The sequence below is a fragment of the Rhagoletis pomonella genome, unplaced genomic scaffold (assembly GCF_013731165.1).
Source record: "Rhagoletis pomonella isolate Grant_MI unplaced genomic scaffold, Rhpom_1.0 Rhpom_scaffold_00011, whole genome shotgun sequence".
NCBI lineage: Eukaryota > Metazoa > Arthropoda > Insecta > Diptera > Tephritidae > Rhagoletis > Rhagoletis pomonella.
Genome location: NW_023458565.1, coordinates 26844085 through 26863999, shown reverse-complemented (window position 1 = coordinate 26863999; position 19915 = coordinate 26844085). Strand labels below are relative to the sequence as shown.

Here is a 19915-nt window from a genome sequence, read left to right as displayed (position 1 = left end):
TTGAATATACCTCCAAAAATTGACTTTTGTTATGAAGAAAAATAGTTTCTTAAGGATTTTTTTTTGAAAATCTCTTGAAATGACAAAACGGTTTAAGCTTAAGAAATTTGCATAAAAATATTAAATTTTTTTTTTGTAAGAAACTATTTTTATTCATAAAAAACTTCATTTGGAGGTATTTTCAAATCAGTCCAGCTCACTCAAATCTTAATATTTTCCCGAAATATTTTGTTGGGCATCTTAAATTATAATAGATTTTGTAATACCGACGGAAAAACCACAACTTTTTTTGGTGATGCAGTCTAATGTATGTACATCCATAGAGTGGTTGTTCTTCTGTGCTGGCATGCGTTGGCACATACATAGATATGTATGTATCTTCTCCACTTCTGATGATGATTTGTTCTGCTCCACTGCACTACACCGGACACTTTAGTGATTTTTTCTGCTATGTCATGTCTATGTTTCTTATCTGTGCTGTGTCCATTGCAGGCTTTTTGTTGCTGCCGCTTTCCTCTTCATTACCTGTGCTGCTTTTATTGCTGTATATTTTCACATTTTCTACGCAGCGTACTTGAATATGTTAGTTTGGTATGTACGTCCGTCCGTCCGTCCGTCCGTCCGTTCGTCTTGCATGCATAATCACCCAATAAGCGTATAAAAAGTTACTTTTCCGCCTATCTTATTTTCGAACTAGCCGCGGTTGGTGTGGGTAGAATAGCAGCAGCAGCAGCAGCAGCAGCTACAGGACCAAGGTAATGCTAATAGGAGGCAGAGACTGAAAACCAAAATGTGTGCAAAGGCAAAAGTTTTACGCATTTGCTGACGGAACTTTTGCAACTTTTTTTTTTTTGAGCGCTGCCCTAACTTTCTGCTATATTCCGTGCGTCATTTTATAGATGTCTCTTTTATTTACTCTCAAATAAGCTTTAATATTACTAAATAATAATTCTATGTTCAAATAAAGATGACGTAAGCGTATATTAAATGGAATCGACACGTTTGTATATACATACAGTGGTCTAAATAATTATAGCCGCATCATACTTTAGCAAGTTTTAACATATTACTTTTGTTGTTATTTAATTTTGGTTCTTTTTTTTATAAAAATGTAGTCAATTACTTAACAAAACTCGTGTAAATCTAAGTTAAAAACTTTGTGCAATATTAAAAAAAAAAAACTTTCGTAAAAATTTCGAACTTTTTTTAATTAGACTTCCTAGAAAGATTATGAGTATGCAGTTTTGTAGCCCATTGAATTCTAGTGGAACACAGTTAGGGTCAAATAAAGTTACGGTTCCTTTTGATCAAAATCTATACAAATGAAAATGAAATGTCTTTCGTATTATTAACGGCTACATCGATTTCGAAGTACTTTTTTTGAAGATTCTGTGCGGAAGGTTTTTCTATAAAAAAAAAAATTCAAAACTTTTTATTGTTATTGCCGAAGAAGAGAAATTTTCGAACAGTGTACATTTTTGTCACTGAACATATTTTTGAAAAGATGCGCAATTATAAAAGCTTTTTCAATTTTGTGTTCGCTAAAGTTTGTTCGCGAGTAAAATTTTAACTGAAAATAAATTTCATCGAGTTAGCTCCATACCGAAGACAACAATTAAAAGTTATTTAAAATCATAAGCTTCACTGGAGCATGAGCTTTCAAAATCGATGCTTGAAAGCCTTCACTGATATGATCTTTATAGGGTTTCAGTGCTAGACAACGGCATAGCTGAAATGGTTACAGTGGCTGAACATTTTAATTCCCGTCACAGTTGTTATGCTTGGCAACCCCATTTACACTCAGAAGTTCTAATAAAACTTGATAGAGATCTTCAATAAATATTTGGATGCAAAGCGTGTAAAGTAAAGTTCAAAGCGATCGGCCTCTGCTGGACAATATTTTCCTCGGGGAAGATTCATTTGTTGAGAAGTAATGATCTAGAGTTGCTCGTATCGTATTTTTATCACTGTGACAGTTTTTATATTCCTCCTAGTTTTTTTTTTTATATTTAAATATCGCGTGACATAGTGGGCAGCGTGAATAACCAAAAACAAAAAAAAAATTTTTGTAAAAAAAAATATTTAAAAAACTATTGTTGTTTTTGTGTTATGTAGCTTAAAGCCCTCATTCATAAAAGATAAAGTAGCTTTAAAAAACTTTATAAAATGACATTCTCATAAAAATTTTCGATTTATAAAGCATTTAAGTTCTACTTTATTTTTTATGAATTTGGGGGTAAATATTTATCTACAAAGGTGTTAAAATTACAATCGGTTATCTAACTATTATTGTTTAGAAGAAATTAACTTATATATTTTGTCATACTTTAACATATAGCTGTCAATATCATTATAAGTAATTTAAAATGTTTTTCTTTTCAAAATTCATGCCTTGGCGAAATTTTCGAGGTACAGTGTACTCAGATACCTGCGCTCTTTACAACCCTGTGTGCTATACGTATCACTTTCATGCATATCAAAAGAAATATCATCACGCATACACACCAGCCACTGTTCACTTAAGCACTTAGTAGCTGCTTGAGTAGTTATCTCTACATATGTTTATCAAAGTATAAATGGCTGCTTAGATATTATCGAACTTACCCTATCACCTTTCTCGCCAGTCATTCCTGGATCTCCACGTTCGCCCTTCTGACCCTGCTGACCGCGTTCGCCCAACGCTCCGGCATCACCTTTATCTCCAGGCGGTCCCTTGGGTCCTGGCGAAGAGCTGCGCATCGGACGCATTGAATTGCCCATTAAGGATTCCTGTGTATTTATGTTTGTTTGGGTTTTGTTTTTTTTGTGTTCATTTACATTTCAAAGCCACGCATGTTATGAATGTGTGTGTGTGTGTGTGTGTGAGTGTGCATTGGAAAGTAGAAAAATTAGAAAAATATGTTAGAAAAGTTTGCCGAATAGCAGTTGCAGGGTAAGGAAAGTTAAAAAAGATTGGAATGTAACCACATATGTATATACGTATACATATATTCAAAGCTAGTGCTTTGCCTTTTTTAAGCTTATGCACTAATACACACGCATGAGTCCTGTCAACTGCCTACGCTTCCCGATTTAATTTCTTTATTTTTACGACTTTTCTTCGTTTTATTTTTCTAACCTCTACGAATTTTGCTTGCTGCAATTTTCTTTGCATTTCAGCTTATCTCTTTGGGTTCGGGTGCTGTTATTAGTACCTTTTGATTACCTTTTCTTTTTTGCTTGGCTTGTTTGCCAGGTATCCTTTTGGATATGTGATAAGCACGTTTTGATTAATGATGCCACATTCACAAGAAAATCCCATTTTACTATTACGACACGTTTTTATTATTACTATAAATGTTGTTGTTGTTATTGCTATGTATAGTTGTTGTTGTTGTCATCTTTATCGCTTTAGCAACCTCTCAGAGCTAATGTGTATAACCCTTAATTTAACTTTTGTTTGCCTGCCAAACTTACAAACTACACCAATACACCTGCGGTTCGATGCACATAGACGAACACATACATACATATATTCAAATATTATATATACATATGTATGTATTCTAACTCGATTAGCATTGTGTGCGCCTGTTGACAAGGGACTGCCGCTTAATTTTAAGCTACATACGTAGTTCCTGATACCAAATAGTGTTGAAAGATTTAGGTATGTACTTTTTGGTTGAACTTTTTTATTTTTCTATTTTTGGAAAACAATCAGGTAGTTTTAGTTGTAAAAAACACACCACTCCCAATGGAAATTTGTGTGAGATCAAATCTAATCTAAGCCCTTGTTTGTCGACTTTTCATGTTTGCCATTTTAGTTTGATTTCTCCTAATTCTAGGGCACACTAACGAGCGTAAGTATGTCTGTGTCACTGCAGGCATATACGTAGTACATACTTATTGCAGGACTAGGAATATGTGGTAGCGATAAAAAAAGACTTAGTGCAAGTATTTTTATTATTACAACGCTTTTATCAACTTGCAATATTGTGTGTCCAGTTACTTGCAATGTTGTTTGTCCAGACAGCTATAAAACCTCTTTTTTGCAAAGTTCCTATAAAAAAGTCTAGACATCAACCTCGTCGGTTGAGAGGTAGATGTCGCCCTATGCTCTACGTACGCTACAGCGGAAATGGACGACACGCCATTTCTTGAAATAAAATTAATTGGTGCTCGTATCTATATACATACATATGTATATGCGTGTGTGTGCACCAATCTCTTAATATCGTTAAATAATTTTAATATCAATTGCAAAATCTTATACAGACAAGACTAAAAAGTACAAAATAAATAATATAAAAAAAAATGTTTAATATACAACGCTTTTATAAATGGACTAAAAAGTAGAAAATAATATTTCTCAGTCCCATAGAATTCGTTTTGATAACTTTTGATTTTGAAATTTTAGCAAAAGTCATTATAGACCATTTATGAGATTGATTGCGTGGGTCGCATGTAATAGACCTGAATTGACATGAAGGGTAATACATATATGTATGAATGTGGATATATGCATAACGACCGCTTAAAATCGATCTCAAATTTGTACCTTCTCTGTAGAAATTTGAGGTCTATGTTATGTAGTTTGACTTAATTGTCAATTATGTAAATCGAATGCTTTGTATTGCATGCGCTCCACGTCAGGTTTTAAGAGCTCGAAATGCGGGTTCCAAAATGGCGCATAGAATTAAAAAAAATTTTATAATTTTTGTAAAATATGATATTCAAAGTTTGAGTCACTGATTGCAAAATTTAGTTCCTAAAAGCCTTTCGATATCGAATTTCATAGAATTCTGAAAATTTTCCAAAAACCCGTCCGCCATATTAGATCCGCCATTTTGAATTTGTAAATATATTTGGTTGGTCCAAATAGAAAACGTGAATGACTTGCTCTAGAAAAATGGTTCCACTTTCCAAAAATTTCGTTTTTTTCCATGAGTGCATAAAAAGTTTAATTTTGTGGGACGGTGTTAAATTAGGTTAGGTAAGGTGGCTGCCCTGTGTAACCGGAGCTCACTTAGACAATGTAAGATTGTCCTTTGTGATACCATAATTTGGAACAGCCCCCTAAACTTTAACGTTAAAATGCTCTGCGCCGATTATGTATTTACGAATACGGCTGATCTCAATGTCCCAGAGTTCCTCGGGGCTATTTAGAAAGTGAGAGTCAAAGTACTTCAACCTTAGCCTCGTGATTCTACCTCGTCCTCTTCCAGGCAACTGCGACGTAAGGGGTCCGGCAGAATGTTCAGCCACACTGCGTGAATACCGATAGGACAGTGATCCGTTAAAACCCCCACCAGAAGTGAGAGCTGTGGCTTAGTGAGTGTGAGGAGTGCCCCCGACTTCCCACGGTTCACCCTCCAAGGCCAAAAGGACCTTGCGATCGCGCATGTCGTGGTATTCGCCCAGCTCTCGCTGAGCTGACATGAGGCTCACCTGTCCAGGAGTGTACCGCAAGTGATCAGTGGCACCCCCAGCCGCTCTTTATCCGGTGATAACGTTTCACAGGTGGGACGGTGTTATAGTTCTCTCTTTTTTAATGGCGTAAGTCAGGTTTAGGCGAACTCTGCGCTCATTGATAGTCAACTATTTTTCATTATCAGAATATAGCGGGGCTGAGGAAGATAATGCTTTGGCTTAGGCCGATGCAACTTAGCCGCCCGTTATTATGCCAAATATTGTCTAAATCTAGGAAACTGAAGGTTTTCTAATACACTGCAAGGACTACAATATATAATTTTTAACATTCGCATAGGAAGAAAGTAGTTCGATTATTTGCGGGAGTCTTTGCAGGAAATTGTTTTATTCCTTCGCACGCGAGCAAAAGGGTCCAATTCAGAGATTCGAATGCAAAATAAGTGTCGAGAGAAATATATTAGTGTGAATGCCATTTCTACAAATGGTTGAGGGTAAATAATTGCTGACCAGCCTTCCCCTCGTTAAAAACATATCTCTTTTTAAGAGAAAGTAATATTTTGCTCCCAACAAACAAAAAAGGATAAATTTAATATTAAAAGTGGCATTCTTAACTTATTTCCAGCTGTTTCAATTACGCTTTAACGATTGTGAGCCACGTCTGGTTTTTGATAACATACTTTTATGCGTACTTTGTGTGTTAAATATATTTTAACATAGCTACAATTTTATTGGGATTTAATTTTTTTATTAGACTCGTATTCTATTTCGTATATTCTGCTATTTTGCAAAATATTCCGAGACTAATAATATAATTTATACGCCTACAAAATTCAATTTCCATTTGGCCAGACGCGAAAAAAAATCATTCACAGTAAAACTTCCATAATAATGACTTGGTAAATGGCAGATCAAATGTGGGCAATCACGACGCAACAGACAGGGTTAATTTGCTTTGGCAACAACCGCAATAAAGCAGAGTTAAAATAAGAAGCGTATAAAAGCAAATGGCAGCCGTCGCACATAATGGATATTAACATATGAATGTACATATGTACATACATCTAAATATGTACGCGCCAATATTTGTTGCTTTATTTGTTTGCATTTTTCTTCTTTCATTTTCACGTTCCTCCGTGCATGGATGTACAGAATGGTACACGCGTATGCAAAAATAATAGTAATAATAATAATATTGCATGCTGTTACGAGCTGTAACAACAACAACAAACAGCAGCGATGAAAACAACAAACAAACAACAACCATAACAATTTTATTAATAACAAGAAAAGCAAAAAAAAAAATTAACTGCAGCTAGCAAACTCTTTTCCTGCTTCGCAACATCATTGCATTGCTTTTATGTATGTATGAAGGTAGACGTGTGTGGCATATAAACGTGCGGCATGCATATGCATTAGGGTGGTCCAAGATAGCATGTGAAAAAAGCAAAGTCCGAAGTTTAATGCGCTAGGATTGTTCCAACTCAATTAGTATTCAGAGGTCGCTCAAAGCGGTTAAAAGTTTTTCATGTTTTTTATATGAGTAAAAAACAAACAATTTTTAAAAATCAATATTTTTCGATCGGGATACTCAGTTTCACTTCAGAGATTTCCAATAATAATACCCGATTTTTTTCCATTTTTTATTATGAATGAATTTTTATGGTTCCCCATTTTGTTTTCTATGTTACTATTCAAAAATGGTAAACCAAACAATCTTGTATTATTATTATTGGTAGTCTCCTGAAGAGAAACAAAGTTTTCCGATCGAAAGTATTAATTTTCAAGTATTCTATAATATTTCTACGAAAAGTTTTTTTCCCCATTTTAATTACACGTAAAATTTCATGCGTACTGAGCGGCCTCTAAGTAATTTTTGATTGCAAAATAAAAAAACAGGGCTATCTATATTTTTGCGGTATAGAAAAATCCTAGCAGGTGGGAGAATTAAAATTCCAACTTAACTTATTTTGAGCCACCCTAATGTGCATACATTTATTTGCATGGCGGTATATGCATACAGTCAGCTGTCAGCAGCTTTAGCATCAATGTCGTTCGCACACACACACACACACACACAAACCCATGCTCGCATAATAGTTACTGCCGCATAAAAATGCATCCTGTATTTCTCTGTCTGGCTGACTGCCTGGCTATATAACGCTTGGCATTTCCGCTCGACAACCACACAGCCGCACACACAATAACCACAGCTATGGCTGCATGCCATTTTGCCAGCCACATATCCACATTTGCTGACACCGCAAACGTTCTGGCATACGCATGACGTATGAGTGATATTTTTGCAGCAATGGCAAATGTATAAAAGTTTTTTTGCATATTCGTGTAGTATCTCATAACTTTAAAACGCATATACTAACTATATGTATATGCAAAATATATGTGTACACGCTATAAATATATATTAAATGAAAATGTGAACAATAGCAAATGGGTGCCATAAAAAAAGTAACACAGTGTGGCACAGTGAAAAATTATGTGCTTGGGAGTTGTGAATATTTCCTAATACTTACATATATGCACTGTGTTGCGCAAATTTGTGAACCAGTTACAAGTGTTCATTTACAAAGTTAGTTTTTGATTATCTATGCGTAGTTATGTAGAAATATTTGTTGTGTCACTGCACTATGGAAAATTAAAAAAAAAAAATTTTGGCAAAATTTAATTATGGCTAAACAAGTAAATGACTGAAAACCCTACATTTTTTTTATTGGTAGGCATAGAATTTCCCACATTTCTGCAAAAACAAACCTTTGACGAAAGAGAGATCTTATGGGGTATTTTTTTAATTTATGGTATTGACCTGTATGCGAAATAGTGTCAATTGACCTTATTTCCGTTGTTCTTGTTAGATGCCACCTTGAAAGTACTTACGCTTTTTGAAACGAATTCTGAGATAGAAAAGCTTTTTGAGATAGGGCGTTTTCGAACTGGCCGCCGAGATAGGTCGATCTTCTACTCAGCCATCGATAAACAAAATTTAATTCCCTGAGAATGAGCTGCTGGCTTATTAATACGTATTGACACAAGCTCTGACAACTTAAACAGGCTTCTTCTCAGACCAACGTGAAAGATCTCCAGATTAAGCATTAGATACAAGTTTTTGGCCCAGTTAAGACGGCTTAGAAATTCGAGTGGTAATTTTTTTTGGCAGTTTGACAGTTTTTGAAATAACTGAATAAATTTAGTTGGTGGTGTTTTTTTCTGCGAGCCTGATGTTGCGAGAGACTAAATATAGACGTAATACCGATTTTCTTTTCATTTTGAAAACTCCGCGATAATGAATGCATGAAAAGTACTTAAATCGAAGTAAGGGCCTTGTTTTCTACCTCATATAAGTCTCATAACTTGAGCGCTAATAGGTACAGCCTTAAGGGCTGTTCCCAGCTCCAGACGAAAACGAAAAATTCATATAAAATGGCGCACAAGAAATGGAAAAATATTTTCCTCAATAAAAATTTCTTAAATTTTTGCAGCTCTCAAGCAAATTTTATGTATTTCTTCAAAACATTTTTTAGCAAATGCAAAGCGCTTTTTAAAGCAACTGAAATAATGGAAAATATTTCTTGTGTTTTCCTTGAGAGCTGCATTCTGAACTTTACCAAATTTAGCAAGAGAACTAATTAAGCAGCACCGGACCTCTCTAAAGTTATTTGATTTAAAGAACGGGGCTAGCAGAAAACAATGAAAATTTTTCACTTACAATGTGGACTTTGTCGAATTTCAACATTGCCTTATTTATTGGGCCTAGTTATAAAATGTATCCATACTGTCGAAAGTGAAAAACTGGATGTTAAAATACATTTTGACATTTTTTTTGGTATTTAGTTTTAAGAATTTTATATATTTGAACACTTTATATGCCCAGTGCAGTTTGCTACTGGTTCACACATTTACATACATATGTAGGTATTTATGTACATGGGGCGTTCCATACCAAAACGGACGGGGTTCGCACTTCATGTGTTTGATTTGTTTAAAATTTTTAGGGCTGTTGCATAAAGATGAATAATAAATAAATATGAAATTTGAGCTTGATTAATACATTTTTAAAAACTTTACAGCACAAAAACAAAAACAAGGCGATTTAATAGTTTTCCAAATATCTCGAAAACGGGGCGTGGAAAAAATTTGAAGAAAATCACACATATGTACACACATTAAAATGCTCTATGAAAATAAATATTTTAAAATTGTTTTTTTTTCTTGAAAAATTTTTCACATACATATTTTTTGATACAAAAAAATTAGTTTTTGAAAATATGCCATCTCAAAAAAAAAAAAAAATTAAAAAAATCGCAATGATAGCTCTGAGTATTGCGCAATATTTAAATATAGTATTATGGGGTGCATTCTACAAAAATTTAAGTTATGAATTTGTTTTCACACCGAAGTTGAGTTAAATGGGTACGTCACAAATTTACAATTTTTTTAATTTTTTTAGAAATTTTTCGAGTATGCAGTTTTGTAGCTCATTCAATTTTAGTATAATAAAAGGCAAGTTTTAAGCGATTGCGATGAAAATTAAAAAAAATTGTGAATTTGTATCGTACCCATTTTACTTAACTTCGGTGGGAAAACAAATTCATAACTCAAATTATTGTAGAGTGCAACCCATAATACTATCATTAAAAATTGCGCTATACTCAGAGCTACCATTGTGTTTTTCTTAAATTTTTTTGAGATGGCATATTTTCAAAATCTAGTTTTGTATCAAAAAATTTGTATGTGAAAAATTAAAAAAAAAAAAAATATTTCTTTTCATACAGAATTTGATGTGTATATGTGTGATATTTTTTAAATTTTTTCCTTGGCCCGTTCACGAGATATTTGGAAAACTATTAAATCGATTTGTTTTTGTTTTTGTGCTGTAAAGTTTTTAAATATGTATTAATCATGCTCAAATTTCATATTTGTTTAGTATTTATGTTTATGCATCAACACTAAAAATTAGAAACAAATAGAACACGTGAAGTGTGAATCCCGTCCGTTTTGGCATGGAACGTCCCACATACATATGTACACATTCAACACAGTTTATGAACTAAATTAATGAAAAAATATCGTCTGGCCATTGTTTTAAGTTAACGGTATTTGCTTGGCTTTATTTTATAATATTAGACTTTGTTGCTCTTCATGCAAATGATGTTGCAGCAGTAAAATATGTACGTTGTAGGCTTTTTGTGTTGTTGTACATACATATGTAGGTAAAGTAGATATCAACTCAATTTTATTTGATCAGTTAATACTCATAAGCTCATCCAGTATCTTTTTTTCCGATGCTTATGAGTATTAATAAATATTCAAAATGCATATCTAATTAAAAAACATATATTTATATGTATGTATGTATAAACTCTTTTTATTTTTTCTCAACCACGTAAAATTTAAATTTTATTCGCTTGCTTAAACTCTTAAAGTTTAACTCCCGTTTTTGCGTACCACAATCTTACCGTACATAAGTAACCTATTTAACAAATGTGTATGTATACCTTGAAAGTCCTGGTTGGGTTCCAATTTATCTGTTTTATTTATTTTCAATAATTTTTTTTTCGAAATTCAAAAAAGATTTGTGTTTTAAAATAACATGATAACAAATATTCTTATGTTTATATAAAAAATTTCATATGGGTTGAAAAACATTTTCAAAAAAAAAATAAATAAAAATAAAATATTTACTATTTAGAATAATAAGTGAATCAATTTATACTCCAAAAACTCAACTAGCGATTATTGAATCAAAAAATTAATTCGTGTTTACTATAAACGCACCTTCAAAATATTTATATATATATATATATATATTTTAATACGAGTAAATACAAAGTGTCAGAACATGAATGTATGTATTAGACCACATAAAAAAAAAATCCTGCAATGCGACCGCAATCTGGCTCAGATTTTAGTGCTTCGAATAGTAATGATTCTTCATGAATCTCTCCTATCACTAAGAGGTCGCGCATCGAGCGTTTATTTATCCCATAGGGATTACACGTAAGAAAATGAGTTATTCTCTTTTGAGGTTTGAAAATTTATCGTACAGAGGGGATATTCGTAGAGGAGCATTACTATGCCAAATAATAAAGTTTGAGTCAGATTGCGGTCGCATTCCAGGATTTTTGTTATTATTATTACTTTTGATATTTGAGTGAAAGCACGCACTGCTTACCACTGCACCACAGCGGCCGCCATAACTTTTGCATCCTTTCCAAAACCAATGACATTGTTATAGCTTATAGAGCTTTTTCAGTTACTCAGTCGTTTGCAACGTTTTCAGCAAGAAATCGTGCGGTGAGTAAGATTTATAAACCTTAATTATATGTCTTACAGACTACGGGTTTTCAGTAAAAATTAAGTCTCATATTTCGGAATGATTGATGTTGTAGAAAAGTGGTTAAAAAGAAGAAAGTAACTTGAACGCTGTATTTTGTGTGCGGCTTGTACAGAATTAATCATTCAATTTCATTTTTGAATAATTTTTTTATTAAATAAAAAAATGATTGTGAGTGATGGAAATCTTTACTTGAACCATTAGAATTTTTTCTGTTAAGTGGAAAAGATGATATCCCTCAAATGGCTGCCGCCAGCTTTTTTACATATTTGTGCCCGTTTTATCGAATTTTTTCATGACTTTCTGCAAGATTTCCAGTGATATCTGTGCGTTTTCCCGTCGAATATTTTTCTTCAGTGCTACTATTATCCGAGGCTTATTGGCGTAAACCCGCGACCAAAGAAAGAAGGTATTAAGAAGAAGGGTGATTAATTTTGCGCCAACTTGTAGTTAAACAATACAATCAATTAGCTTTAAAATTGCATAATTTGATTGGACACAGTAAGAATAGTATCCTTGTGGGTATAGTAAAGTTAAAAGAAGTGTGAAACTTTGAAGCACTTGAAAAAACTGAAAAAATCATGAAATGGAGTCAAAGCCTGAATGTTGCAAAGAAACGAAGGAAAGTCCGTTGCAAGGTCAGCGCCTTATTGTTGCATTATTGAGTAACAATTACTTAAAAATCGTGTCACTAATAACGCCACAAGGTCCAGTGTAAGCAACGAATTTTCAATACAAAATCATTAAATAGCAGACTTCCTTCTTTGGAGGTGGATGCGAGGCATCTCTTTGCTTAGGAGCGGCTGCTAACACCAAGCGCCTAAATGCATGCTATGTGCTGCTGCATGCGCAAAAATTTCCTTCATTAAATTTATGAAATTTTTGCAATGCACTTCTCAACTGCCGTGTAATAAAGCTTTTTTCTTTCTTTGGAAGGCACTTTAAAGTATGCTCGGCATAGTCTGATGCATCCTTCGGACACTGCTGCCGAAGTTTTGTGTGGACTTTGCATGTCTTAAAATCATGCAGAGTGGGTAAAAGCACTTACCATTGGCCGCACTGCCCACCCACTACTTTTTTGTCCAATAAATACTGGTCTCTCCTCTCATTGAGTTATTCAGCTTACTATTTTAAGTGAAAAATATACCTAGAATCCGTTCACATATTTACATAATTTACGGTATCTATCTTGCCTTGATATACGGAGGAAATTTGTCAAGAGAAAATTAAAAATTACCTGGTATTATCATATACAGCCCAATTCTGAATACTCCCTGGGAGTTTTTTCTCCGGGAATTTGAATCTCCCGAGAAAGAAATTCTTTGATAATTAACTCTCAGGGAGTAGCATTTTCCCCGAAAATTCGGGAGGAGGAAACTCGAATTTCAAAAAAGCTCTTTGACACTTTCTTCAGGGAATTTTTATTCATGATAGGAGGAAAGGGAAAAGAGAGAAAACTCCCAGGCAGTTTCTGTTCAGAATCGGCCTGCTTGATTTTTACTTCTAACCGTTTGTCAGCGTAGGAGCCATTAGTAGAGATTCTGCAATATCTTAGCTTGATTTGAGCAAGCACAGCGTTAGGATCCACAACGTTGTAGAATTTCTATGGTTGAAAGTTTACTTTACTTCCGAAGAAACCTAAATTGTGAATTTTTTAGAAGTAATGGTAATTAAACCAACCAGCCTTTTCCGTATAGTGAAGATACGACCGTTAATTTTGGTAGGGTTTACAGAAGCGTATTGCCATCACAATAAATGTCAAGCATATTCGGTATTGTTTGCGCTTTTCTGCAAATAACCTTTAAGAAGGCGAAACCCACTCTAGTAAAACAAATTATTTTCATAGCAATCACTTTGCCTCAATTCAAGCGCGCACTTCTATAAGAGGAAGGTGTTCCAAATCCCAGTCATTGTGTTCCATGCTGTCGGACTTGCCAGATTTCATTAAAACTTCCTTATTTTTTAATGCTCCGCACTTATGTTTAGGTCTTTACTGTTACACAACTTTGAGGGCGAAAACTTAATTTTTTTTTGTTTTTTATTCCTTTTGTTCGCACTTACTTTAATCATCAATAAATATTTACTTATCAGCATTGTAAACGAATTAAAAAATCTGAAGATTTATTTTTAAATGAACAGCTTCCTACATTTGTCTTTCAATCAGTTCACACCATTAAGCCGCACAGATATTGCAGCAATAAAAATTCTATTGTCAATCCCAAATCGCACTAAAAATAATAAGTTACGAATTTTTCGCCTCACCAGCAAACGAAACTATAAAAAGACACCAAAAAACAAAAAAAAAACAAATTACTGACCTTATTCGACTCTGGATAATTCAACGGTACTGCTCATTAAGCACAATAAAACAACAAATGCGATTACAATCCACAGCTGCACTGCTGACATTGTCGCTGACATTGCAATGAAAATGGAAATTGCTTTTCAATAAAAATGCAAATGACATGTCAATGAAAACACTTTTAAGGCAATCGACCCGAAAGTACAGAAACAACAACAAATGCGAGAGTCATGAACCCCCCCCCGCCCCCGCTTAGGGTTACGGTAAATTGCGAACTCAAAATGCGCTTCACTACCAATTTAATGGGCGGGGGCGCATACTAATCAAGCAACGCAAGCTACTCGCTGGTTGCCATACAAATGGTGGAGTACAAATAAGTAAGTAGTACCCTTCATTTCGATTGCAAAAACTTTGAACCCACTCATTTGTATCTAAAGAAATATTCGCCTTTATTCCACCAAATATTCGCCGACCGACCGACCACCCACAATGTTGCGCTAAGCACGTGAGTTGTAAATCGTTTGCGAAATTGAAACTGGAGGAAATCAAATCATATTAACTGAAAGGAAGATTATCGAAAATCACTTGAAGCGAAATCAATGACCGTGGAAAAAATAAATTAGCAACATTCAAAGTAGCTAAGCTACTGCGAAAAGGGGGGGAGAGCTGCGGCACAGCGGAGGTGTACGTACAGAAATTTATTTACTTGTCTCACTGACACGCTGAGCTAGCAATTCCCATTTCAGCTGCGCTACATTCTCTTACATTTTAGGGTGAATGCTTACGAATTTCAAATTCCTCAAAGCAATAAAAAGTCGAGAGGAAACAAATTTGCTACTGATGAAAAAAAAAATACAAAAAATAAAAATTAAATAAAACTTGTCAACTTGAATGGAGTGTGAAGCGTTGGATGTACAAAAAAAGCGTTAAGAGATTTTTGTTGCAAAACATTTTCGGCAACGCGTAAAAAGACACGTATTTTCTGCTTCAACACTTTTCTGCGGGAAAAAAACCGTGGAATGAGTTTAAAATAATGTTTTAGATTTTTTCCTTAGCAGAATCCTTGGCTGTTTCAGTTTTGAAATGCCTTTCTGTAGATTTAAACTTTTTTTTTTATTGGATACATCTCGCTACTCTTTAAATCGCGCTCTGTCACTCACTCATGCATTGTTTGTCGTAAATATTTCATTCGCCTCTTCCAGACCCTTTTCGTTCAGTCGCTTTGTCCGCTGGCTATCTGTCGCGTTGCCTAAGAGATTCCAGTAATTTCATTTTAAATGTATGTAAATATTGTGTATGCACGTACAGACTTATTAGCAATTCGACAATTTCCTTTTTGTATTAGAAACACTGCTGGAATCTTCCACACGGTGCACAAAGGCAAGAAATTAGTGCAGACGTTGGAAAACTAGGGAGAATTAAAACGTTATAAGAAAGGAAAGAAAAATAAATAAATAAAAAAAAACGAAGTTCAAAATCTTACTAGAAAAATATTCTAACATGAACACAAAGGCTGTGCTGGGTGTGTGAGAAATTTGCTAATAGAGGTTGTCCGAAATTGCTCAGATAGCTGAAAGAATCAGAACATTGGTATTTGCAGTCTAGTTACGTGGGCTGTGACTTCTTGTAGAAAACATATTTTATTGTAGGCTTCTTATCCCTTTCGTATAAAAGGTTTCTTCAGGGTCATCAAACCAGATTTTTCAGGGACTACCTCTCCAACCGATTCAATTATTTCATAGCCGTTCCTCTCAAGACCGCTGGCGGCAATCGTTATGCTGCATTTCTGAGCTCAGTTCATCGGAAAATTTTTGGGGTAACTGATCACGAAAACGGTGCCAAGATAACCCCATCGCGTTTAGATCAGGGTCAGAAGAAAGCCAAAGACCTTAGTAAGTATACTAAACTTTTTTAACACCGGTTTCTGAAAATATGAAAATTTGCGTCCAGTTTTGAGTTCTAAACGGCCACTCTAAGTCAATTTGACTGAAGTTGTAACCATATCTAAACGCGAAATGCAAGCTGGGATCAAAATAATACCATTCGTTCTGGACTTGATTATAGAACGCCTTTGCGAATGCCGGGAATTGCGATTAGCGACCCCTTTTGATCAACTGAGCTCAGAGCTTGCTTCTTTTATTTATTAAGGTCAGTTCAAAAGTGAAGATAGTTTTATTTCATCCAATACCTCAACTTTTTCTGGATTCTCCATTATCTAAGCTATAAAATACTGTAACACTCATTTCACTATCTGTTCTCGTTCTCGAGATATTAGATTTTGTCACAAAAAAAGTCCATTTCTCTTATTATGAGGCGCCCAATGTGTACTTGCATTCATTCTCGATAGTCTGGCTTTGTATGACGGAGGTTCCCACTGACCAATACTTCTCTTAGTAAAAAAGCCAGCTCGGACCACAAAATTGTTCTTAGGTTTGTGAAGAGCCCAAAAAGTTGCTCTTTTTACCTAAGCTGAATTTCGTTCCTGTTTTCAAGATCTGGCCTCACTTCCAATTTTCTACTCTACTTTATCGGGGATATATACACAGGTATCAGTAAAATTAATGATAAGCTCAAAGCAACCTTTTTTGCTTATACGCTAAAATTAACAATTTTTTTTTAATAATGAAAGAAATAAACTGCAAAAATAGACCAAACTTGTTTAACCGCTGAATATTTTTTATCTTCCATTTAGAGAAAAAGAAATTAAGATTGTAAACTGCAAAATTACAAAGAACATTACCTCGCTTATACATATAAATATCTACAATAAACTGCTGTAACAGCACTAAAAATTTCGCCATTAGGTCGGAAGCCAAATTATGCCAAAAAAAGAAGAAGAAGAAAAAATAAACGGAAGTATTGCATACCATATATTTTTCGCATTTTCTCTTTCTTCTTGGTCGCCGAAATGGGCAACAGTTGCAGTTGCGGCCATTTATTGGCCACAGTCGGTTGGCAAGAGGGCGTTAGTTAGCACAAATGAGTGCATTGACCCGCTGCGTTGTGGTCAAAGCCATGGCGTGTAATTAATGTAGCAAATGCGCATTTTTTTGGCAATTTTTTTTAAAAGAAAACTCGCTATGCTGGTTGAATAAAAAACAAAACAAAAAAAAAAAAATCACATAAATTTTTACATTATGCACAAAAAAGAGTAAAAATGTGGAGGGTGAAACTAAGGCAAAACAGGCGATAGTTAAATATTTGCAGATAATTGAGGTAAAGAAAGCCATTTTAAAGTAAGTGATTCTTAAGTTTTATGTTGTTGCGATGAACTTAAAAAAAAAGTTGTAAATACGTTTTTGATTTTTGTTACCATTGAAATAGATTCCTTAACGCAAAAATAGCAAAAATATGTATCTAAAACTTTTTAGGAAGTACATTGCAGAGCGGCGGTTTCAGCGCAGAAAAAGGAAAAAAAATAAAAACTACTATATTTGAAAGTGATTTTAAAGCTCAAGATAATTATTCTACCCAACGAGACTATTTCCTAAATTCTCCATCTCAAAAGCTTTAAAATACCTCTACATTCTATCTGTTCTCGTTTTATAGATACTTCATTTTGTGTCCTTTTTCCAAAATAGAACACTGTGCGGCGGCACGGTTACATATTAAGCGACTTCAAAATAAAAAAAAAATTATTGGACCAGCTTAATGTATATATGTACATATGTAAATTAGGGCGAAGAAATTTAATTTCGAAGAAAGTGTGTGGCATATTCGAATTCTACGTTCGATTCTATGCAAAAATGTTGAACAAACTATATACCGTCGCTGGAATAATGAAATAGTGTAACATGAAAAGTATAGTTTTGAGAAAAACGAATTGGAAGTTTTTATAAACCATTACAAACCCTACAAACACAATTTCGTTTTTCGCGAATAAATCAGTGAGCCAAAGAGATATTTAAGAAAACTAAGTTTTTTTCTAATAGATTAAAGGATTGTCTATCCAATGGTGCAATTATCGAATAATAGTGTATGTGGCATTTACACTGTTTCTTTATTCGAGCGACGATATCAAAAAAGACGTTTGACCCTCCTAATTTTTAAAAGAAAAATCAGTGTATTATAATTTATTCTGAACGAAATTATTTTTTCATTTACAAAATTTTGTATTTTCTTCATATTTAAGAAACTACTTCACAAAACCGAGAAAATTACAATTGAGTAAAATTTTTTTTCGTACAATGAAAAATAAGACCAAAAAATAGATATATGTACTTCTTTTTCTCTTGAAAATGTCATATTTGATATCTAGTTTATTCGTCACTTTTGCTTAGAATTAACCATAGAATTTGAATTTGCTATACACTTTCTTCGAAAATTTTGCACGGTACAAATTGCTCCGTTCTAATGCACATATATCGTTACCTAAACGTGAAAAGGTGTCAAGTCCATTATTTTTTGAATTGTTCAGGGGGAGATGAGACATCGATGTAATTTCGCATTATCTGGCATTCTGCATCAACAAATAAATTTTGAAAAAAGTTGACTAGGCACCTTTTCAGCTTTAGGTAGCGATATGAGTTTTATTATAGAGTGAACTACTTTTTTCATAAAAAAAAGTTATTAAAATGAAATAACCAAAAAATAAATCATCACATCTTGAAAATATGTGGGTTTTAGTTATGATAAGCGCTATATAGATTATCCAACAATGACAAATTATACCTAAATTGTGACAGTGCTTTCTTTGCTTGAAAACTAACCGCTATGACAACTGAGATATATTGCATACAAACATAAACTAGATAATCAAGGCTCGAATAAGTTCTGTGGTCAACATCATGTCTCTCAGGCCGAGCAACTATTTAAATAAGAAACAAAATTTATATCTCATAAGACCAAGCCCCTCTAAATACACTCAATTTCATTATATGTAATCAGTTCCGAATAAGGGTTATTATGGTAATGGAGGAATATTTCGCTTTTCATTGAGAAGTAAGATGGAGCTTTCTAAAAATAGGGTCAGAAGTAGTAAATTTTCGCGAGTGTTCTTAAGTTTTGGTTATAAAGTGTGAGCCAAGATATCGCACACGAAATAGATTTTTTTTTTGAATTTTCTGACGAACATGTAAAATTGCGTTGTGTCACCTTTGAGAAGATCACGTGCGATATTTCAACCACAACATAGCGAAAGTTGGGCAGCCTAGTAGGAAATGTAGGAGGCATGAACTCATTTCTCTGTCGACCATGCGGTTCTTCACTTTGTTAATGTGGTCTGCTACTACCACAAGTCTAATTAGAAAATATGCCGACTTAAGTACAATGAAGATCAGACACTCCCAGACAAGTTTCAAGTATACCATCAGTGAGTTTAGCGTGCTAATCACCTTCTCGCCAGCACAGTAAATGTCTCTGTCGACACACACTACTGCAGTGATTCTATGCATCTCTTATGGCAGTATCTTCTGCTTGAAAATCATTCCAGCAGTTTAAAAGTCGAAACTAGATATTGGTGCAATGGTCCAGACTAAAAACTTCGCCCTAAACCTTCCGTAAAATTTCGACACATATGACAAATCAGGCATCGTAGCAGTTACAACTTTTATTAAAAAAATCACTCTTTAACAATTATTTTTTGACTTTTTTTAATTACTCCTTAAATAACAGTTTTTCTGAGTTTTCTTTTATAAATCCAAAATAAGAATTATTTTTGGGTTTTATCTAAAAAATCTGTAAATAACAGTTATTTTTGATTTTTAAATTATATATCTTAGATAACAGTTATTGAAGACTTTAACTTCAAAAATGATAATGACTTTTATACGTATGATTTAAATTTTATTTTTTTATTTTTTTATAAATAAAGGTCTTCAATAACTCTTATCTAAGACGTATAAAAATAACGGTTA

General features: G+C 33.9%; 1 protein-coding gene across 1 annotated transcript in view; it reads right to left on the bottom strand.

Annotated features, from left to right (window-relative positions):
- The window catches only part of LOC118746906 (collagen alpha-1(XVIII) chain), a gene marked incomplete at both ends in the record, with an annotated part of 818664 nt that overhangs the window by 211921 nt on the left and 586828 nt on the right, over positions 1-19915 (bottom strand). Inside the window, 1 exon segment of the mRNA XM_036480887.1 lies at positions 2605-2769. Within this exon segment, the coding sequence (XP_036336780.1) occupies positions 2605-2769 (165 nt within the window).